Source organism: Mirounga angustirostris, unplaced genomic scaffold, assembly GCF_029215605.1.
Source record: "Mirounga angustirostris isolate CCGP_5_RB_7025 unplaced genomic scaffold, mMirAng1.0.hap1 SCAF_5, whole genome shotgun sequence".
NCBI classification, from domain to species: Eukaryota; Metazoa; Chordata; class Mammalia; order Carnivora; family Phocidae; genus Mirounga; species Mirounga angustirostris.
Window position 1 is genome coordinate 151096032 of NW_026991713.1, and position 19854 is coordinate 151115885.

At 45.0% G+C, this 19854-nt stretch overlaps 1 protein-coding gene and 1 non-coding gene across 2 annotated transcripts in view; one reads left to right on the forward strand and one right to left on the reverse strand.

Moving 5' to 3' along the window:
- The window catches only part of PARN (poly(A)-specific ribonuclease), a 305400-nt gene that overhangs the window by 27198 nt on the left and 258348 nt on the right, over window positions 1-19854 (reverse strand). The window contains exon 24 of the mRNA XM_045875009.3: window positions 12302-12395. Within this exon, the coding sequence (XP_045730965.2) occupies window positions 12302-12395 (94 nt within the window). The remainder of the gene's footprint in view (window positions 1-12301; window positions 12396-19854) is intronic.
- TRNAT-CGU (transfer RNA threonine (anticodon CGU)) lies at window positions 14281-14352 on the forward strand. Its single transcript has one exon. It is a non-coding gene; the product is annotated as a tRNA-Thr (tRNA).

Sequence of the window (19854 nt, forward strand, 5' to 3'; positions counted from 1 at the left end):
TTTCCTGCATATTTTCGGACCACAATGCTTTGAAACTGGAACTCAATCACAAGAGGAAAGTGGGAAAGAACTCAAATACATGGAGGCTAAAGAGCATCCTCCTAAAGAATGAATGGGTCAACCAGGAAATTAGAGAAGAATTTAAAAAATTCATGGGAACAAATGAAAATGAAAACACAACTGTTCAAAACCTTTGGGATGCAGCAAAGGCGGTCCTATGAAGGAAGTATATAGCAATACGAGCCTTTCTCAAGAAACAAGAAGAGTCTCAAATACACAACCTAACCTTACACCTACAGGAGGTGGAGAAAGAACAGCAAATAAAGCCTAAATCCAGCAGGGGAAGAGAAAGAATAAAGATCAGAGCAGAAATCAATGCAAAAGAAACCAAAAGCACAGCAGAACAGATCAACGAAACTAGGAGCTGGTTCTTTGAAAGAATTAATAAGATTGATAAACCCCTGGCCAGACTTTTCAAAAAGAAAAGAGAAATGACCCAAATCAACAAAATCATGAATGAAAGAGGACAGATCACAACCAACACCAAAGAAATACCAACAATTGTAAGAACATATTATGAGCAACTCTATGCCAACAAATTAGATAACCTGGAAGAAATGGAAGCATTCCTAGAGATGTATCAACTACCAAAACTGAAACAGGAAGAAGTAAAAAACCTGAACAGACCCATAACCAGCAAGGAAATTGAAGCAGTAATAAAAAAATCTCCCAAAAAACAAGAGCCCAGGGCCAGATGGCTTCCCAGGGGAATTCTACCAAACATTTAAGGATGAATTAATACCTATTCTTCTGAAGCTGTTTCAAAAAATAGAAACAGAAGCAAAACTTGCAAACTTTTTCTATGAGACCAGCATTACCTTGATCCCGAAACCAGACAAAGACCCCACCAAAAAGAATTACAGACCAATATCCCTGATGGACATGGATGCCAAAATTCTCACCAAAATATTAGCCAATAGGATCCAACAGTACATTAAAAGGATCATTTACCATGACCAAGTGGGACTTATTCCTGGGCTGCAAGAGTGGTTATATCCACAAATCAATCAATGTGATACACTATGTAAATAAAAGAAAGGACAAGAACCATATGATCCTCTCAATAGATGCAAAAATAGCATTTGACAAAGTTTTTGAGTAAAACTCTTCACGGTGAAGGAATATACAGAACATACCTCAATATCATAAAAGCCATATACAAAAAGCCCACAGAGAGTATCATTCTCAATGGGGAAAAACTGAGAGCTTCTCCCTAAGGTCAGGAACACGGCAGGGATGTCCATTATCACCACTGCTATTCAACATAGTATTAGAAGTCCTAGCCACAGCAATCAGACAGCAAAAAGAAATAAAAGGCATCCAAATCAGCAAAGAAGAAGTAAGTCTCACTCTTGGCCGATGACATGATACTCTATGTGGAAAACCCAAAAGACCCCACCCCAAAATTGCTAGAATTCATACAGGCATTCAGCAACGTGGCAGGATATAAAATCAGTGCACAGAAATCAGGTGCATTTCTATACACTAACAATGAAACAGAAGAAAGAGAAATGGCGGAGTTAATCCCATTTACAACTACACCCAAAAACCATAAGATACCTAGGAATAAATCTAACCAAAGAGGCAAAGGATCTGTACTCAGAAAACTAGAGAACACTCATGAAAGAAATTGAGGAAGACACAAAGAAATGGAAAAACATTCTATGCTCATGGGCTGGAAGAACAAATACTGTTAAAATGTCTATGCTACCTAAAGCTATCTATACATTCAATACAATCCCTATCAAAACACCATCCACTTTTTTCAAAGAAATGGAACAAATAACCCTAAAATTTGTATGGCTCCAAATAGCCAGAGGAATGTTGAAAAAGAAAAGCAAAGCTGGCGGCATCACAATTCCGGACTTCCAGCTCTATGACAAAGCTGTCATCATCAAGACAGTATGGTACTGGCACAAAAACAGACACATAGATCAATGGAACAGAATAGAGAGCCCAGAAATGGACCCTCAACTGTATGGTCAACTAATCTTCGACAAGCAAGAAAGAATGTCCAGTGGAAAAAAGACAGTCTCTTCAACAAGTGGTGTTGGGAAAATTGGATAGCCACATGCAGAAGAATGAAACTGGACCATTTCCTTACACCACACACAAAAATAGACTCAAATGGTTGAAAGACCTCAATGTGAGACAGGAATCCATCAAAATCCTAAAAGAGAACACAGGTGGCAACCTCTTCGACCTCAGCCACAGGAACTTCTTCCTAGAAACATCGCCAAAGGCAAGGGAAGCAAGGGCAAAAATGAACTACTGGGACTTCATCAAGATAAAAAGCTTTTGCACAACAAAAGAAACAGTCAACAAAACCAAAAGACAACCGACAGAATGGGAGAAGATATTTGCAAATGACATATCAGATAAAGGGCTAGTATCCCAAATCTATAAAGAACTTCTTAAACTCAACACCCAAAGAACAAATGATCCAATCAAGAAATGGGCAAAAGACATGAACAGACATTTTTCCAAAGAAGACATCCAAATGGCCAACAGACACATGAAAAAGTGCTCAATGTCGTTCGGCATCAGGGAAATCCAAATCAAAACCTCAATGAGATATCACTTCACACCAGTCAGAATGGCTAAAATTAACAAGTCAGGAAATGACAGATGTTGGTGAGGATGCAGAGAAAGGGGAACCCTCCTACACTGTTGGTGGGAATGCAAGCTGGTGCAGCCACTCTGGAAAACAGTATGGAGGTTCCTCAAAAAGTTGAAAATAGAGCTACCATACAATCCAGCAATTGCACTACTGGGTTTTTACCCCAAAGATACAAATGTAGGGATCCGAAGGGGTACGTGCACCCCGATGTTTATAGCAGCAATGTCCACAATAGCCAAACTGTTGAAAGAGCCAAGATGTCCATCAAAAGATGAATGGATAAAGAAGATGTGGTGTATATATATATATATATATATATATATACACACACATACATACATATACATACACACACACACACACACACACACACAATGGAATATTATGCAGCCATCAAAAGGAATGAGAGCTTGCCATTTGCAACGACTGGCAAATTCCATTTGGATGGAACTGGAGGGTATTATGCTGAGTGAAATAAGTCAATCAGAGAAAGACATGTATCATATGACCTCACTGATATGAGGAATTCTTAATCTCAGGAAACAAACTGAGGGTTGCTGGAGTGGGGGGTAGGGTGGGAGGGATGGGGTGACTGGGTGATAGACACTGGGGAGGGTATGTGCTCTGGTGAGTGCTGTGAATTGTGCAAGACAGTTGAATCACAGACCTGTACCTCTGAAACAAATAATACATTATATGTTAAGGAAAAAAAAAAAAAGAGGAAAATAGCAGGAGGGGAAGAATGAAGGGAGGGAATCAGAGGGGGAGACAAATCATGAGAGACGATGGACTCTGAAAAACAAACTGAGGGTTCTAGAGGGGAGGGGGGTGGGAGGATGGGTTAGCCTGGTGATGGGTATTAAAGAGGGCACGTTCTGCATGGAGCACTGGGTGTTATGCACAAACAATGAATCATGGAACACTACATCAAAAACTAGTGATGTAATGTATGGTGATTAGCATAACAATAAAAATTTTTAAAAAGAAGGGTCTCAAATCAATGGCTTCAGTGTCCATCTTAAAAAAAAGCTAGAAAAATAGGGGCGCCTGGGTGGCTCAGTCGTTAAGTGTCTGCCTTCGGCTCAGGTCATGATCCCGGGGTCCTGGGATCGAGCCCTTCATCGGGCTCCCTACTTGGCGGGAAGCCTGCTTCTCCCTCTCCCACTCCTCCTGCTTGTGTTCCCTCTCTCACTGTCTCTCTCTGTCAAATAAATAAATAAAATCTTTAAAAAAAAAAAAAAGCTAGAAAAATAAAAGCAAATTAAACCTAAATTATGGGGCACCTGGATGGCTCAGTCGCTTAAGCATCTGCCTTCAGCTCAGGTCATGATCCTGGGGTCCTGGGATCGAGTCCCACATTGGGCTCCCTGCTCAGCAGGGAGTCTGCTTCTCCCTCTCCCTCTGCCCCTCCCCCCACTTGTGCACATGCACGCTTTCTCTCAAATAAATAAAATCTTTTAAAAAAAACTGAATTAAGTAGAAGAAAGTAAATAATAAAGGTCAGAACAGAAATAAATGAAATAGAAACACAGGACAGCAATAGGGAAAAAAAGAAAATCAATGGAAGTAAAGCTGGTCCTTGTGGAAGATCAATAAAATTGATAAACTTCTACCAGACAAATTAAGAAAAATGAAAAGAAGGACACAAATTACCAATATCAGGAAGGGGGGTGGTAACATCACAACAGACTCTGTAAATATGAAGTGGGTAATAAGGCACTGTTATGAAAAACTTCACATCAGTAATTCAACAACTTAGATGCAACAATTTCCTTAAAAGATGCTAACTACAAAAGCTCACTTAAGAAGAAATAGATAACCTGATTAGCCCTGTATCTATGAAAGAAATCAAATTAATAGGGAAAAACCTTTTCACAAGGAAAACCACAGACCCAGATGGCTTTCCTGGCTACCCATCATTTAAGGAAGAAATAATACTAGTTCCATGCAAACTTTTCTAGAAAATTGAAAAGGAGGGAATACTTCCTTTACTATAAGAATACTCCCGCATTCTTTGTGTCAGTATTACCCTGATACCAAAGCTAGAAAAAGGCATGACTACAAAAGTCAGTTACTGACCAGTATCCTTTATGAATGTGCAAAATTTGTAAACAAATTTTCAGAAAATTGGATGCAACAATATATAAAAAGCATAATACATTATGAGATAAGTGGAGTTTATCCGAGGAATGTGGGGGATGGTTTAACATTTGAAAAAAAAAAACAATGGGGGCGCCTGGGTGGCTCAGTTGGTTAAGCGACTGCCTTCGGCTCGGGTCATGATCCTGGAGTCCCTGGATCGAGTCCCGCATCGGGCTCCCTGCTCGGCGGGCATCTGCTTCTCCCTCTGACCCTCCCCCCTCTCATGTGCTCTCTCTCATTCTCAAATAAATAAATAAAATCTTTAAAAAAAAAAAAGAAAAGAAAAGAAAAAAGAAAAAAAAAAACAATGTAATTCAGCATATTAAAAAAAAAAAAATTGAAACCATGATCATCTCAATAACAGAAGAAAACATGTAATGAAATCTGGCGTTCATTCCTGATTTTTTTTTTTTAAATCCCTCAACAAAGTAGCAATAGAGGAAACTTCCTTCACCTGATAAAGGGCATCTATGAGAAACCCACAGCAGCTAACATCACACCTAATATCGAAAGACTGAATGCTTTTTCGTTAAGATCAGAAGTTAGTCAAGAAGGCCATCTCTCACCATTTCTATTCAACATTACACTGGAAGTTTCAGCCAACAAGTCAAGAAAAATAAATAAAAGGCATTCAGGTTAAGAAGGAAGAATTCAGTGTTCACAGATGACATGACTGCCTATGTAGAAATCTGGAGGAATGTACCAAAATGCTACTCATAAGCATGTTTAACAAGATGGCAGAATACCAGGTTAATACAAAAAACTTAAGTGTTTTTCTAGCTACCAGTAATGAACCATCAGGAAATTGTGAAAATAATATCATTTACAATAGCATCAAAAATATGAACTATTTAGGGATAAATCTGACCAGAGATGTCAGAGTTGTGGACACCGACAACTACAAAACACTGCTCAGAGAAATTAAAGAAGACTGACATAAATCAAGAGATGTATCATGTTCATGGATGGGGAGACTCAATACTGTCGACAATTTAGTTGTCTCCAAACTGACCTACAGGTTTAATGCAATCCCAGCAGGTGCTTTGTAGAAATTGTTACTGGGCTCTAAAATCCACAAGAAAATGCAAAGGAACTAGAATCATCAAAAGGAAGAACAAAGTTGGAATACTAACGCTACCCTGATTTCGCTTATTATAAAGCTATGGTAATTAAGGCAGCGTGGAATTGGTGTAAAAACAGACAAATAGATCAAGGGAACAAAACAGAGCCCAGAAGTGAGCCCATACACATATGAACAGCTTATTTTCAACACAGGTACAAAGGAAATCAGTGGAGAAAAGATGGTCTTTTCAACAAAAAACACTGGAACAATTTGATCTCTATATACAAAAAAGTGAACTTCAGTTCATATCTCCTATCATATACGAAATAAACTCTAAATGGATCATCTAAATGTCAATTTTCAATTAAGAACTTTCTAGAAGAGGGATGCCTGGGTGGCTCAGTCAGTTAAGCATGTGCCTTCGGCTCAGGTCATGATCCCAGGGTCCTGGGATCGAGCCCCGCATCAGGCTCCCTGCTCGGCGGGGAGCCTGCTTCTCCCTCTGCCTGCCCCTCCCCCGGCTTGTGCGCACTCTCTCTCTCTCTCTCTGACAAATAAAGAAATAAAACCTAAAAAAAAATCTTTCTAGAGGAAAATATAGGGAAAAACCTCTGTGACTTTGAGTTAAGCAAAGATTATATATATGTGTGTATACATATATATGTGTATCTATATATATGTACATATACACACATATATGTATACATGTATATTTCTTATATATATCAAGGAAAGAATGATGTGCAAAGGAACAGATAAATTGGATTTTATCAAAAGTTAAAACTTCTGCTCTTAAAAGGACACTGTTACAAGAATGAAAAGAACCACAGACTGGGAGAGAATATTTGAAAATCAAATATCTGATGAAGTATTTGTATCCAGAATATATCAAGAACTTGCCAAACTCAATAATAAGAAAACAACCCAATTAAAAAATGCATCAGGGATCTGAACAGACACTTCTCCAAAGAAGACAGATGAATAGTAAATAAACACATGAAGGAATGCTCAACATCATCAGTCACTAGAGAAATGTAAATTAAAACCACAGTGAGATTTCACCACATGCCTGTGACGATGGCTAAATTAAGAAGACTGGTGGGAATGTGGAGACACTGGAACTTTCCTACACAGCTGGTGGGAATGTGCAAGGCACAACCACTCTGGGAAGCAGTTTGCCAGTTTCTTAAAAAGATAAACCTATGATCCAGGCGTTTTGAAAGCCTTTCAATATCCTGTCAAAGGTCTGTACACGAATCTTCATCGTAGCTTTATCTGTAACTGGAAACAGCTTAAAAGATCCCTACCACTCAGCAATCACAAGGAGTGAATTCTTGGTATGAAATAATGTATGACATGGATGAATCTTGAATTAAGTCTGCCGAGTGAAAGAAGCCAGAAAAAAACAAAATAAAAAAGAATACCTTCTGTTTGATTCCAATTATATAACATTCTAGGCTCTGCAAACTCACACAGAGAGACAGAAAGCAGAACAGGAGTTGCTGGAGGGTGCAAGAGAAAGATTATAAAAGGACAGGAAGAAACAACCCAAAACCCAACAGGCCAACTCAAAAGGAAGAAGCCATCCTGGGTTTCTACAGGTGTTTTTACCTGAATGGGTCTCAGGGCTTTTCTTTGAGATAAGCTGAGGTCTGGATGTAGTGTTTGTACTTTCTCTACATATTTGCCCGTGTGGTATTCTTCGAGAGAGTGGAGGATTACACAGCACTCACCGATATGCCAAGGACAACCGGCAAAGCACAGAGGTAAACACCTGAGCGACCGTTCTCACCGCTGGCGCAGGTAGATGGTGCCCAAAGGGCAGCTACAGACCCCAAGCATTCATTGCAAGAAAACACAGGTACGGCTTTTTAAGAATGGGGACACAAAACCACCAGAAAGAACAACAACACAAAATGGTTCCCGTAAAATCTTATTCACGTTTCCCGAAGAGAAATGTGCACCTGTCCCTAATGGAATGAGGAAAAAGGAAAAAAGTCCTGTTCCGTGTTCGACCTTTGCACACCTGAGTTTTACACATATATTCACGTTTTTCCAGCACGAAAGTAAAGGCACCAGGGGAAAATGCAAAAGGTATGTTCTGCTCTGTACGCAAATTTATCTTCACGTTTGTTCTCGTTTCCTTCCACCCGTTTATCTTTCCCAGTTGCCAAGAACAGCTCTGGGAGTAATCACCTCCCACGCCAAAAGCTGGGGACATGATAATTGGCGTCTGATGACAGGGGATTACATTTTTAAATAGTCACTTTCAACTTCATAACATATATGTCATTTTTAACTGTCTAGATATACTGCTTCAACTCCTACATTTAAGGGGAGAGGGGTGTATATGGAAGACGGCCCAATGAGAAATATACATTCACCAAAACTTTGCATTGGTTTAAAAAAAAAAATTGCAACCCAGAAGATCAGGTGTCATTTATGTAACAGCGATCTTACAATACAAGAGCTAGGAAAAGATCTCTATCTATGTATCAAAATGACTTCCCGGTTAACTTGAGTAAAGATTTGAGTTCTTGAAATATCATATAATATTAATAAACCTAAGGGAAAATAAATTCTTCTTTGCTGTACTGAGAAACACACACCATGTATCATTCATAGGAGATACTGGTACTACTTTATAGAAAGGGGCAATTTGCAAAGGAACCCATCTGGGACATTCACCTCGCGTCTCTTACGAGCTCCTAATACTGAAAAGAACCGAAGATGCCTGTTCATTTTGACACCAACACACCCGTAACGTGCATCTCAATCAGTTGGGAAAGCCTCACCAGCTCCACACAAACGTAAAAATGAGCGACCCCAGCAGAGCCAGTATCGTGGCTCCTTGCAGCCCGGTGGCACGGCCGGCCGGCGCACTCACCAGCAGGGGGATGTTTGCTTAAGGCTGTTAATAAGGGACAGAAAGGTTACCTTAGGAAAGCAAGGACCCTGACATTTCTGCTAAGGGACCCTCCACATGTATACACAGGGAGGGACAAGCAAAGATACAAGGGCAGCTCTGTTTGTAATGAAGAAACATTTGAAACAACCTAGGCGGCCAGCAATAGGGGAATTAATAAAACTACTAAATCCCCCAGCCAGCTCGAGCAGTTAAAAGGAATGAGCTAGAGCCACAGGCAACATACAGCGGGATATCTGAGGCTTTGTAGAGTTTTTAAAAAGACACGTTCCATAATGTTTACAAAAGGATACCCTTTGAGGGAAGAAAAATCCCACCACAAACACTGTATTTCCTATGTATAAAGAGGTAATCAGCACAAAAGCAAAAAGGAAATGAGATGGAAAGATCTGAAATAAACTCCTAAGAGGAGGAGGGGGAGGGAGGGAAGTACCAGCTGGGAGTGTAGGGTCCTCTGCTCTATAGAGAACAAAAAATAAGAGAAATAGCGATTTTATTCTCTGTTACTGTCTACACCTTTTTTTTTTTTTTTACATATACAGGCAGTCAACGCTGCCTGCTAATGTTTGTACCTCAGATAATCTAGTTGACCTTTTTAGAGCTTATCTGAAAAAGCAAAAGGGAAAAGTAAAAGAATGAAACTTTTTATTATTCATAGCTGCCAACTCGATCTTATTCTAGCTCTGGAATGAGCCTACTGAAACACGTTTTTCCAAGGTTAGAGGTTCTAAGATTGATTTGATGAGGTGATACCAGGGCATTCTGTACAACTGGAATTTTTCTGCAGAAAAATTTACTTTATGTCTTTGTAACAATTCGTATCTGGTTGGCATTATTTGGGAAAGTGTGTTAAACAAATGATCCCCTCTTTCTGAACTAGGAGACCATTGCTCCTTCTTAATCTTGTTACGGAGATTACACTGGCATCCTGCTTCAGCCCCCACCTGGCTGTGTTCTGCAGGGACCCCCACAATTCCTACACATGGGTGGGGTGCCAAAAGGAGACGAACACCATTACCTCAAGTACCCCAGCTACTCCTTCACTGAAAATCACAGGAAACTCATAAAATGAAATGCAAATGAAATGAATTTAGAATCCAGGACCCACAGGCAACAGCCACAGATAATTGGGAAATGAAATATTCTACTTCCTCCAAATTCACCTACAGTTTCAATGCGCTCCCAGTCAAAATCCTGGCAGGCATTTGTAGAAACTGACGAGCAGGCTCTAAAAATTATAGGGGAACGCAAAGGACTAGAATACACAAAACAATTTTGTAAAAGAACGAAGTCGGAGGATTTACAATACTTGATTTCAGTACTCACCATAAAAATACAGTCATCAAGCCTGTGTGGTAACTGGCATAAAGATAAGCACACAGATGAATGAAACATAACACAAACTCCAGAAACAGACCACAAATACACAGAACTCTGAATTTTAACACAGTTATCACCACAATTCCATGGGGAGAGGATAATCATTTCAACAAATGGTGCCAGAACAACTTGACATCCATATGGGAAAAACAGGACCATCGAGCCCTGCCTCACACCATACACCAAAATTGACTCAAAACGGATCACAGGCCTCAATGTAAAAAGTAAAACAATAACAATGCTGGAAAAAACTTTTGTGACCCAGGTTGACAAAGGTTCTTAGATAGGACACAACAAGCAAGAAGCATAAATGAAAAAAAAAAAAAAAGGGATAAACTGGACTTCACCGAAATTAAAAGCTCCTGCACTCTGAAAGACGCCTTAAAAGGGCCCACGGACCAGGTGAAAACACTCACAAGCTATGTGCGTGTCTGACAAAAGACTTGTATCCAGATTATACAACCAACTCTGATGATTCAATAATAGAAAGACAAACAAGCTGTAAAAACGGGCCAAAGATTGGCACAACCACTTCACAAGAGAGGCGACAAGGGGCTAACAGGCACAGGAAAAGGTGCTTACTGTCGTTAGTCATCAAGGAAATGCAAATTAAAACGAGATACAACCACATACCCACCGAAAGAGCTAAAATTAAAACACCAGGATGTGGAAAATGTGAAGTAACTGGAACTCAGATATTTCTGGCGGGGATATACAGTGGCCCCAGGCCCCTTACACCTGCTCAGTTCACAGCCTGGCCCCCACACAGCATCTGAGGTGCTGAGCCTGCTCTGAAACCTCCACAGAAAGGAAGGAAGGAAGGCTGTGTTCTCTGGCTCTAACCCGGGGCTCTAACCCCCTCATGACGAACAGTGCGGTCACTAGGATGCCGGAAGTGGCCAACGGAGCTTTGATTTAGGTTATTAGTAAAAACCTGCTGTGCCGAACTCAGGTGACCTAAATATCTAAGCTTAAGGGGCTTCCCCCATCCCACCACATCTTCCTCATGCAAATGGATTTCTCCAAGATACCTGAAAGCAGAGGTTCTCAAACTGAGGGCCAGCAGTATCAGCATGACATGGGAGTTTGTCAGAAAGGCGGCCCCTCGGGCCCCATGTGAGACCCCGCGAGCGGGTCTGCGTCTTCCCGAGATGGGCCGGCCCGAGTGACAGGTGCTGCCAGGGCCACAGCTAAGGCCCTCCCAGACTGTAAAGTGCCATTCAAATGGGTGCAGTGAGGGGTGCCTGGGGGGCTCAGTCGGTTGGGCGTCTGCCTTCGGCTCAGGTCATGATCCCGGGGTCCTGGGATCGAGCCCCCGCATTGGGCTCCCTGCTCGGCGGGAAGCCTGCTTCTCCCTCTCCGGCTCCCGCTGCCCCCTGCTTATGCTCTCTGTCAAATAAATAAAGAAATCTAAAAAAAAAACCAAAACAAAAAACAAATGGGCGCAGCGGGCATGAGCAAAGGACAGCTGAGCTGGCTATCGCAGGAGTCCTGCCGGGAAGGGAAGACGGTTCTGGAGACAACTTCATTTTCTCAAACAACCTTAACCTGGGGGACAGGCACCGAGAAACAAAAAAAAGTACAAAAAGAAAAAAAGATGTAAAACTATATATTTTTTCTAAGATGCAAAAAAGCGATGGCATTTCAACACAAAAGAAACGTAGATGCTCCTGAATTATTCAGACCCAGGCGACTTGATTATACAGACAGAACGAAAAGATCCAACGCCTTTCATCCTATCGCCCGGCTTTGTCACCAGATCGGCAGGCCCTGGTTTCTCACCCTGGCATTTGGGGAGGCCTGGGATCAGGTCAAATTTCTCTGTGTGCTATCAGGAGCTACCTGGCCCAGGGCCTCTGCTAGGGTGCAGGAAACGTTTGCTGGATTTAAGTTCTTTCTGTAAGGGTGAACAAGGAACAGCCTTATCGCCAAGGAATTTCAAGCTTCTGCTTGATCCAAGGGAGGGGAAGGGGAAGATTAGTGCCAGGGCAGGCCTGGAACGGTGGTTGGAGGGCACTGGCCAAGGAGGTTTCACAGAACCACAAAGAGGACCACGATGAAAGGAATCCCGAATGTTAATTCCTTCTACAATATTTTTTTGAGAACCTACCTTGTGCAGGCACCACTCTGAGACGCTGGGGACAAGACAGACAGATCCTCCATCCACATGTCCGAGATCCGTGGGCTCTCAGGGCTTCTTCTGCCTACGAGATAAATAGGGTCAGACCACCCAGCACCTGTGTTCTCTAGTTTAGGGCTCACAGCAGGTGGGAGGGCCAGCCTCTCTCAAGGCCCCTCAGACCCTGGACCCCTGGGGCATCCCACCTCCCCAACACGGGACAGAAGCTCCTCTATGATTCTGCTCCCTCCCTTCCCTCAGAAGACAAAGCTGAAAAAAAGCACCTGTTAGAATCTGATTCCCAATCCACCTGCCAGTTAGTTCTGGGCTCAGCTCCCATGTGAATTTCTCTCATTTGCTAATTTCTTTTCATTTTTGATAAGCCTCTGCCACTTCCGCACAATCCCTCCAATAGCTCAGTGAACACCCAAAAAAGGAGGGGGACGATGGAACCAATTTTATCATCAGCTAGTTGGAAACATTGCTCAGTAATGCATGTTTTAATTCCGAAAAGGTTCTTCAGTTTTTTTTTTTTTTTTTCTAATTAGGGAGCTACGGGGAGGCTTGCGGGAAGATCTCACCCACTGTGGGTGCAATGTCTCAGGGTTCATGTCCCAGTGTCTGTGGAGAGATGTTGATGCCTTTTCCACTCACTTTCCCAGACCTTGACATTTAAAGCAATTTGGCGAACACAACTCCCTGGTAATTTTAAGTTTCCTATTTACCTATACGTTTGCATGGTGGGCTGTGAACATTCCTATCCACATCTCCATATATCCTACAAACATCTCTGGTAGCAGATGGGAGAGATGCATATAGCAGAATGTTCTGCGCAGCAAAAGAGCCGCAGACAAGGCAAAAAGCCTACCTCCCAGAGTTGATTAAATCAATTGAGATATGGCCACTGAATGGGAAACCATGTAGCTATTAAAGAGAATAAGGTAACCCATCGTTGCATATGGGATGGTCATATTATCGTATATGCTCTAGTATAATTTACAATACTGTGTTATTATGTATCATATTAATGAAACACAAATTACTAGTATTTATTAAATAATATGTATCATTTATGATTATTTTGTATTACGCACTGCAAACCACTGTATTAACACATCATACATTAACTCATGAAAAATCAAAGTGCAGAGAACTGCAGAGTCAGTCCATTTGTATAAAAATAAAAATTGGAGACTATAAATACGTTCAAGCATATGAGTGTGTCTATCAACCGTCGGCAGCAGCGAGGCTCAGCAATTCCCCGCGCATCAGCATCACCTGGAGCGCTCCGCCGGCGGGTCTAATTTGGCAGGTGTGGGTGAGCCGGCGAGGCTGCAGGGCTGCAAGCTCCCAGGTGATGCTGCTGGTCCGGGACGAGGCACGCACCTGGGCTCAACCGCGGGAATGTGGGGGACAGGGAGCTTTGGGCTTTTTACTTCTTTAACACTTACGCATTCATCCCACAACCCTCGCCGAGCGTGGGCTCCGCACAGGGCAGCCGTGGACCGCCCGGGGGTCGGGCTGGCAACCAGAACGGCCACCTTTCCTCCGCTTCCGGCGTGCTTCGCCCCAGAGGGGAAACTGAGGCTCCGACGCGCGCCGTCGGCGGTCTCGGACTTAGTCCGGCGGAGCTGGGATTCGAACCCCGGCTCTGCGTCGCAGACAAGCGTTCCGCCGGCTCCCGAGTTCCGGACACGCCTCCTCTGCCGTGGCAGTGGGGACTCCCGGACCACAGCCCCAGCGCACGCGGGAACCCCTCAAGGCAGGCCGGTCGGTCGGCGGGAGTCCGCGGGGGAGCGTCCGGCGCGCGCCCGCTGGAGCCCCGCCCCGCCCCGCCCCGCCGGCCGCAGGGACGGGGCGGGGCCGCGCGACGGCCGGGCGGGCGCGCTCGCGTTCGAGCTCGTGCCCGCGGGGCGAGCTCACGGGAGCGACGCCAGGATAGAGGCTCGCGGAGCCGCCATTCCAACGCAGGCGCGGTGGCCAAGTGGTAAGGCGTCGGTCTCGTAAACCGAAGATCACGGGTTCGAACCCCGTCCGTGCCTGGCGTCGGGCTTCCTTGGCGGGGAGACTTTTTAGGCTTGGGATCACTTTTCCAGAGTGGCCCTCCGCAGAGCCCGCCTCCTGTATTCCGCAGCTAGAGCCTCGCCCCTGGGAGCCATGGGTGCAGAGCCGGCCAACTGTTTTCACCCTGTTTGAGTTCAAGTTCTCTTCCCCTCCTCGCCGAGGGTGAGCGTCTGGGTGGTCTGGCCTCCGCGCTTCCGCAAGCTCGGCCCTGCAGACAGCGCCCCCTGCCGCCCCCCGCGGGAAGTGACGGGTCCCCCGGACACCCGCGGCCCCGGGCAAAAAAAAAAAAAAAACAACCACCCTACAGCTGCTGGCACTTGACTGGAGAGCCACTAAGCTTTTTCCCTCAACATTAAAGTCCAATTTTACCCTCTCGAATGAGAGGACTGCCGTGGCCTGATGCCGGGCCCACACCCAGAGTCAGCTGCTGGCTGGCTTGCTGTTTTAAGAAAGAAATCCGTTGCAGGCACTGCGTTCGAGAGAAATCCTGCCCAGACGTGCAGCCGTTCTGACGTGAACACCTAAACCGGTGTGAGCCTCCGTTTGCCCTTCTGTGAAATGGGTCTCTGGCCAGCCGCAGGCGTTTGTGAAGTCGCTGCCGGACACGCTGGACGCTGGCCGGAGAGGCGGCCTCAGTAAACGGAGCTAGGGCCGCAGGGAACCTGTTTTCTTCGCACCACGAAAGGATGCACCACGGGGCTGCTCGAGTGCAGTATGCGGTGACCTCGACCCCAGGGAGGCGGCCTATTGTGTCATCTGAAAACCGGCTTGACCTAGCGCGTGGAAACCTGTGTCAGCCTGACATTCCTAATAGAGTCATGGAGCTCCTGGTGTATGCGTGGTGGAGCTGAACTCAGGGGGTACCTCGGTGAACCAGACAGATCGGGGCGAGCTCTCTCTGATGGAGAGAGTGGGGCTGGGGATGCGATGGGGGGGCGGGGAGCCTGGCGGGAGCGGCCGGCGGCTAGACTCCCGGACTTGCCAGGCTTCCTCAGCATCCCCAGGCTTGTGGAAACGCCGATCGCTGGGCCCCACCTCCAGCGCTTCTGCCTTCAGTAAACCCGAGATGGAGCCTGACCGTTTGCATTTCTAACTACCTCCCACCTGATGCGGATGCTGCCGGACCACACGGAGAACCGCTCTTCGAAAGACAGCCCCATTCTAAAGCCACACCCTAAGCCCCGGGGGCACGTGTGTGTGCATGTATACAAATGTGGAAGCTCACACACATGAAAGTAGTGAACAACAGGGCTTCTCACACTTCAACCTGGGGCGCGCAGGAAAGGGCAGGTTCTGATTCTTTAGTGGAACCGGAGACTCTGCATTTCTGCGTCTTGCTGATGCTGGGATGACTGGTCCCCGCCTTCCCTGACTGGACAGACGGTAGAAGGATCCACACCAAATTAACAGTCGTTGCCTGTCTGGGGGGGATGTCCAGTCGGAGAGCTGTTGAAAGGCTTCCTTCATTTCTATCCTGTAAAGGTTCACATTGTTTTGGATTTTCTGGGAGATGATTGTATTACATGTGTAATTTTTTTTTCTTTCCAGAATCACTCCAGAGCCCACAAACCCAAAGATAACCTATTAGAACACAGGCACATTAGAATGATCCAGAATTAAGACAGATAATGATTGAGTGTCCTCTTCTCTCCACTGGGACACCCATTCATTTTAAAGAAGTGTCACCAAAGAACACTTAGGCTCTTCCCTTTTAAAAATATCCCAAAATATTCCTCCCCCTTAAACAAACAGAAAACCACACTGCCCCCCACGGGTAGGCCAGTATCTGTGGGGGGAGGTTACTTGTCCAGGGAGATTTTCCTGTCCTTCCCTCCAAAGAGTGAATCAGCGCTCCTAGGTGACATCATCCTAGGAAAGCACCCCCAACAATTTCCCAGCCCCACCCTACACAGGGCACCCCCCTTCCACTCCACATGATGAATGGACTTTAGAAAAAGGCAATTTACATAAGGTACTGTGAGTACCATTCTCCACCTCCCCCCCCAAAAAATTGCACAAAATATCTAAGGGTATATATTTATACGTGGAGAAGCTCATGCTATTTAGTTTTTTGTTCTTAAGCTTGGAAGATTACACATAAATCTCAAAATCATCACCTCTGGTTGAAATCTGGGGATGCCACAGAGCTGTAAAAACCAGTTTGGCACAGGCTGTCGAATCAGACACCAGTGACCAAAATCCTGAATTTGGGTCCTCTTTACACTTAAATGCGTAACACTGATTATGTGTCTGAATAAGCAAGCCATTTTATGTTGATTTAAACCACTTGTGTTCATGAATATAGAAAGCCATGTTTGGATTTCTATAACTTTTCTATGAATTTCTGAAAGTCGGCTTGAACTCCGCTGTGTTTGCTCTGTGAAGAATCGTTCTCTGGTCAGCTTTGGGTATGTAAAGGGAAAGATAAGAAGCCCCTGACGCTGGGGGTGGGAGGAGAGGTAACTGAGCCTAGATCCTCTGAGACCCTGCTGTGTGAACTTGACCACTGGGGAGAAGGTGGGTTTGCACTGAGAGCTCTGTAAGGACAGATCAGATCATGAGAGTCAGTGGTAGAAAAAAGGTTAAATAAGAATTCTGAAGCCAAAGAGGGAGCCCAGGATCCTAGCGTTAGCAAGGAAGGGCTGGTTTGTCAACAAAGGCTGCGCGGGAGCAAACTTCAACAGAGACACCAGGTGGCAGCATAGAGCAAGGGCAGGGTTAGCCTGGCTTCTCTCTGCCCTGCATCTACCAGAAACCCGTGGGAGCCGTAGACCCTCCACTTAACTTCTCTGGGCCTCAGTTTCTCCCGTTCTGAAATTGGAATGACACACACTCACTTGCTTCTCATCTGGTGGAGTCCTCCCGATGACAACATTGTAAACATCCATCAGCCAGGATGTCAAGGGTGGTCCATCCACGTCATGGCATCACGGGCAGCCATTAAAAGCAATGACTGACTCATGGATCTGGAGATTAATTTAGTAACAAAAGCCCTGCTTTTGGGGTTTTGTTTCACAGCTTTATCAGGGTATAACTGATAAACAGAAGCACCCACACATATTGAACGTATACAACTGGATGAGTTTGGACATATGGACACGCCCTGGAAACCATCACCACATTCAAGGTAGTAGACAGACCGTCACCTCCAACCTTCCTGGGTCCCTTTGCTTTTTGTGTGTATGTGATAAGAACACTTAACGTGAGATCTGCCCTCTCAACAAATTGGTTAACGATAGTCACTCTCTTGTACAGATCTCTAGAATTTCTCCATCTTGTATAACTGTAACTTTAGTGGATGTCTTTGTAAAAAATAAATAGGCATATTTATCCACACATGTATGGATTTTTCTGTTGGTTTCTCAGAATGTGAAGAACATCCACCCCCCACGCGGAAGGCTCCCTGTCATGCTCTTGACCATGAAGACCTCCAGGTGGGGTGAGTGGTGGCGGAGCCAATCACCGATTGCTTTTCTATTATGGTGGCATCAGAGAGAGAAGCTGTGTTACTTTCAGATTCACTATTTTTGCAGCATAAACTTACAATCTTAACAACAGAAAAAAAGAGAAAATGTAAAGAGTACACAGATGTCAGGGCTCTGGAGGGCACAGGTGTTCACACTGAGCTCACACCGCATGGGTGAGATGCCAAGTCTGCAGGGAGAAAGCCCACTCTTGTCATCCGAACTGACCCCCTCGAAGGAGAGGCCTCGGGTCGACCGCCCTGGCGCATCTCCCATCTGGAGTGACATCATGTGCCTTGAAAACCTACATTAAAGAATAAAAACTGGCCCTCTTAATAAGAGAGTGAGTGATTCGTAATCATGCATGAGTTGAGAACCACATTTCAAAACCAGAAGCGTATTTCAGGCATGAGTAGCACTTAAAAGAAAATATTGTGGCAGGCCCCTGGAAGCACCAGACGTTGTTTGTGTCACATCTACTTGAGTTTTGCTTTAGCAAATCACCAGGCTGGCGCACGAGGAACACTCCCCGAGACCGTGTTCCCGTCTGCCCCCTGCTCCCCCCGTCCTGCCCTTCTCACTCAGGTGGGCAGAGCTGATTTTTCAGTCCCTGTGGGCACAGAAGAACCCCCAAACTTGACGCCTCGCTGGATGTAAGATCTGCAACAATTCTGGAAACACACCCAGATAAGAAGCCCCATCTCTTCCTTGGAGAAGTGTTGGCGGGCAGACTCTATGATGTCCTGTTATACTTGCCTTCTGGTCTTCGCACCCCATGTCATCCCTTCTTCTGAAGTGGGGTGACCTGCTTCCAGCCAATGGAATCCGGCAAAGGGGATGTGATGCCACTTCTCTTATTATGTTACATAAGATGGCCACACCCATGAGGATAGCAGACTCTCTCCCGCTGGTTGGATGAAATGAGCGGCCATGTTGGGGAGGCCCCCATGGCGAGGAATGGAAGGCATCCTCCAGCCAACAACCAGCAAGAAATTAGAGCCCTTGGTCCAATGGGCCACAAGGAACTGAATTCTGTCAGCAGCCATGTGATCTTGAAAGTGAGTCCTTCCAGCTGCCATGAGCTAAACATTTATATCACACATACACACACCCAAGTTCATATGTCAAAGCCATAATCCCCAGTGTGATGGTATTAGGGGGTTAGGCCTTTGGGGGCTAATCAGGAGGAGATGAGGTCATGAGAGTGAGGCGCTCAGGGTGGAATTCATGCCTTATAAAAAGAGGATGAGACACGAGAGCTCTCTCTCTCTCTCTTTCTCCACCATGTAAGGACAAGAAGGCAATCCTAGCGACAAACCCAGGATCCAGGTTTGAGTTGGTTTTCTCCCACTGCTGGACCAAGTTACCACAACCTTAGCAACTTAAGACCACACCGTCTTCTCTGTCCATGTCTGTAGGTCAGAAGCCCACATGGGTTCTAGGTCTCAGACAAGTCTAAGGTCAAGGTGGTGACCAGCTGGGCTATGATCAGAGGCTCTGGATGAATCTGCTTCCATGCTTCCTCAGGTGGTTGGCCAGATCCAGTTCCCTACACTTGTAGGACTGAGTTCTGTTTCACGGCGGCTTGAGGCCTCTCTTCAGGCCTTGCACACAGTGTCCTGACATCTGCACCAAGTCCTCTGCACATTTCAAGTCTTGCTTCACCTTCTACATCTTTCCATCTTTCACATGCAAGCCAAAAAAAAAAAAAAAGTTCTCTGCTTCATGCAAGCCAAAGAAAATACTCTGCTTGCAACGGCTCCTGGATTTGGATTGGGCCCACCTGGATAATCCAGACTCACCCTCCTTTTTAAAAGTCTATAACTTTAATTACATCTGCAAAGTCCCTTTTGCCACAAAACACAACATATTCATAGGTTCTAGGGATGAAGGTGTGGACAAATTTGGGAGACCGTGATTCTGCTTACCCCAACCCTTGACTCACCTCTCCTTCCTCACCTGCTCATCCAGCTGGTCAAAGCCTAAACCTCTCTCCAGTCACCTCCTGTGTGTTGC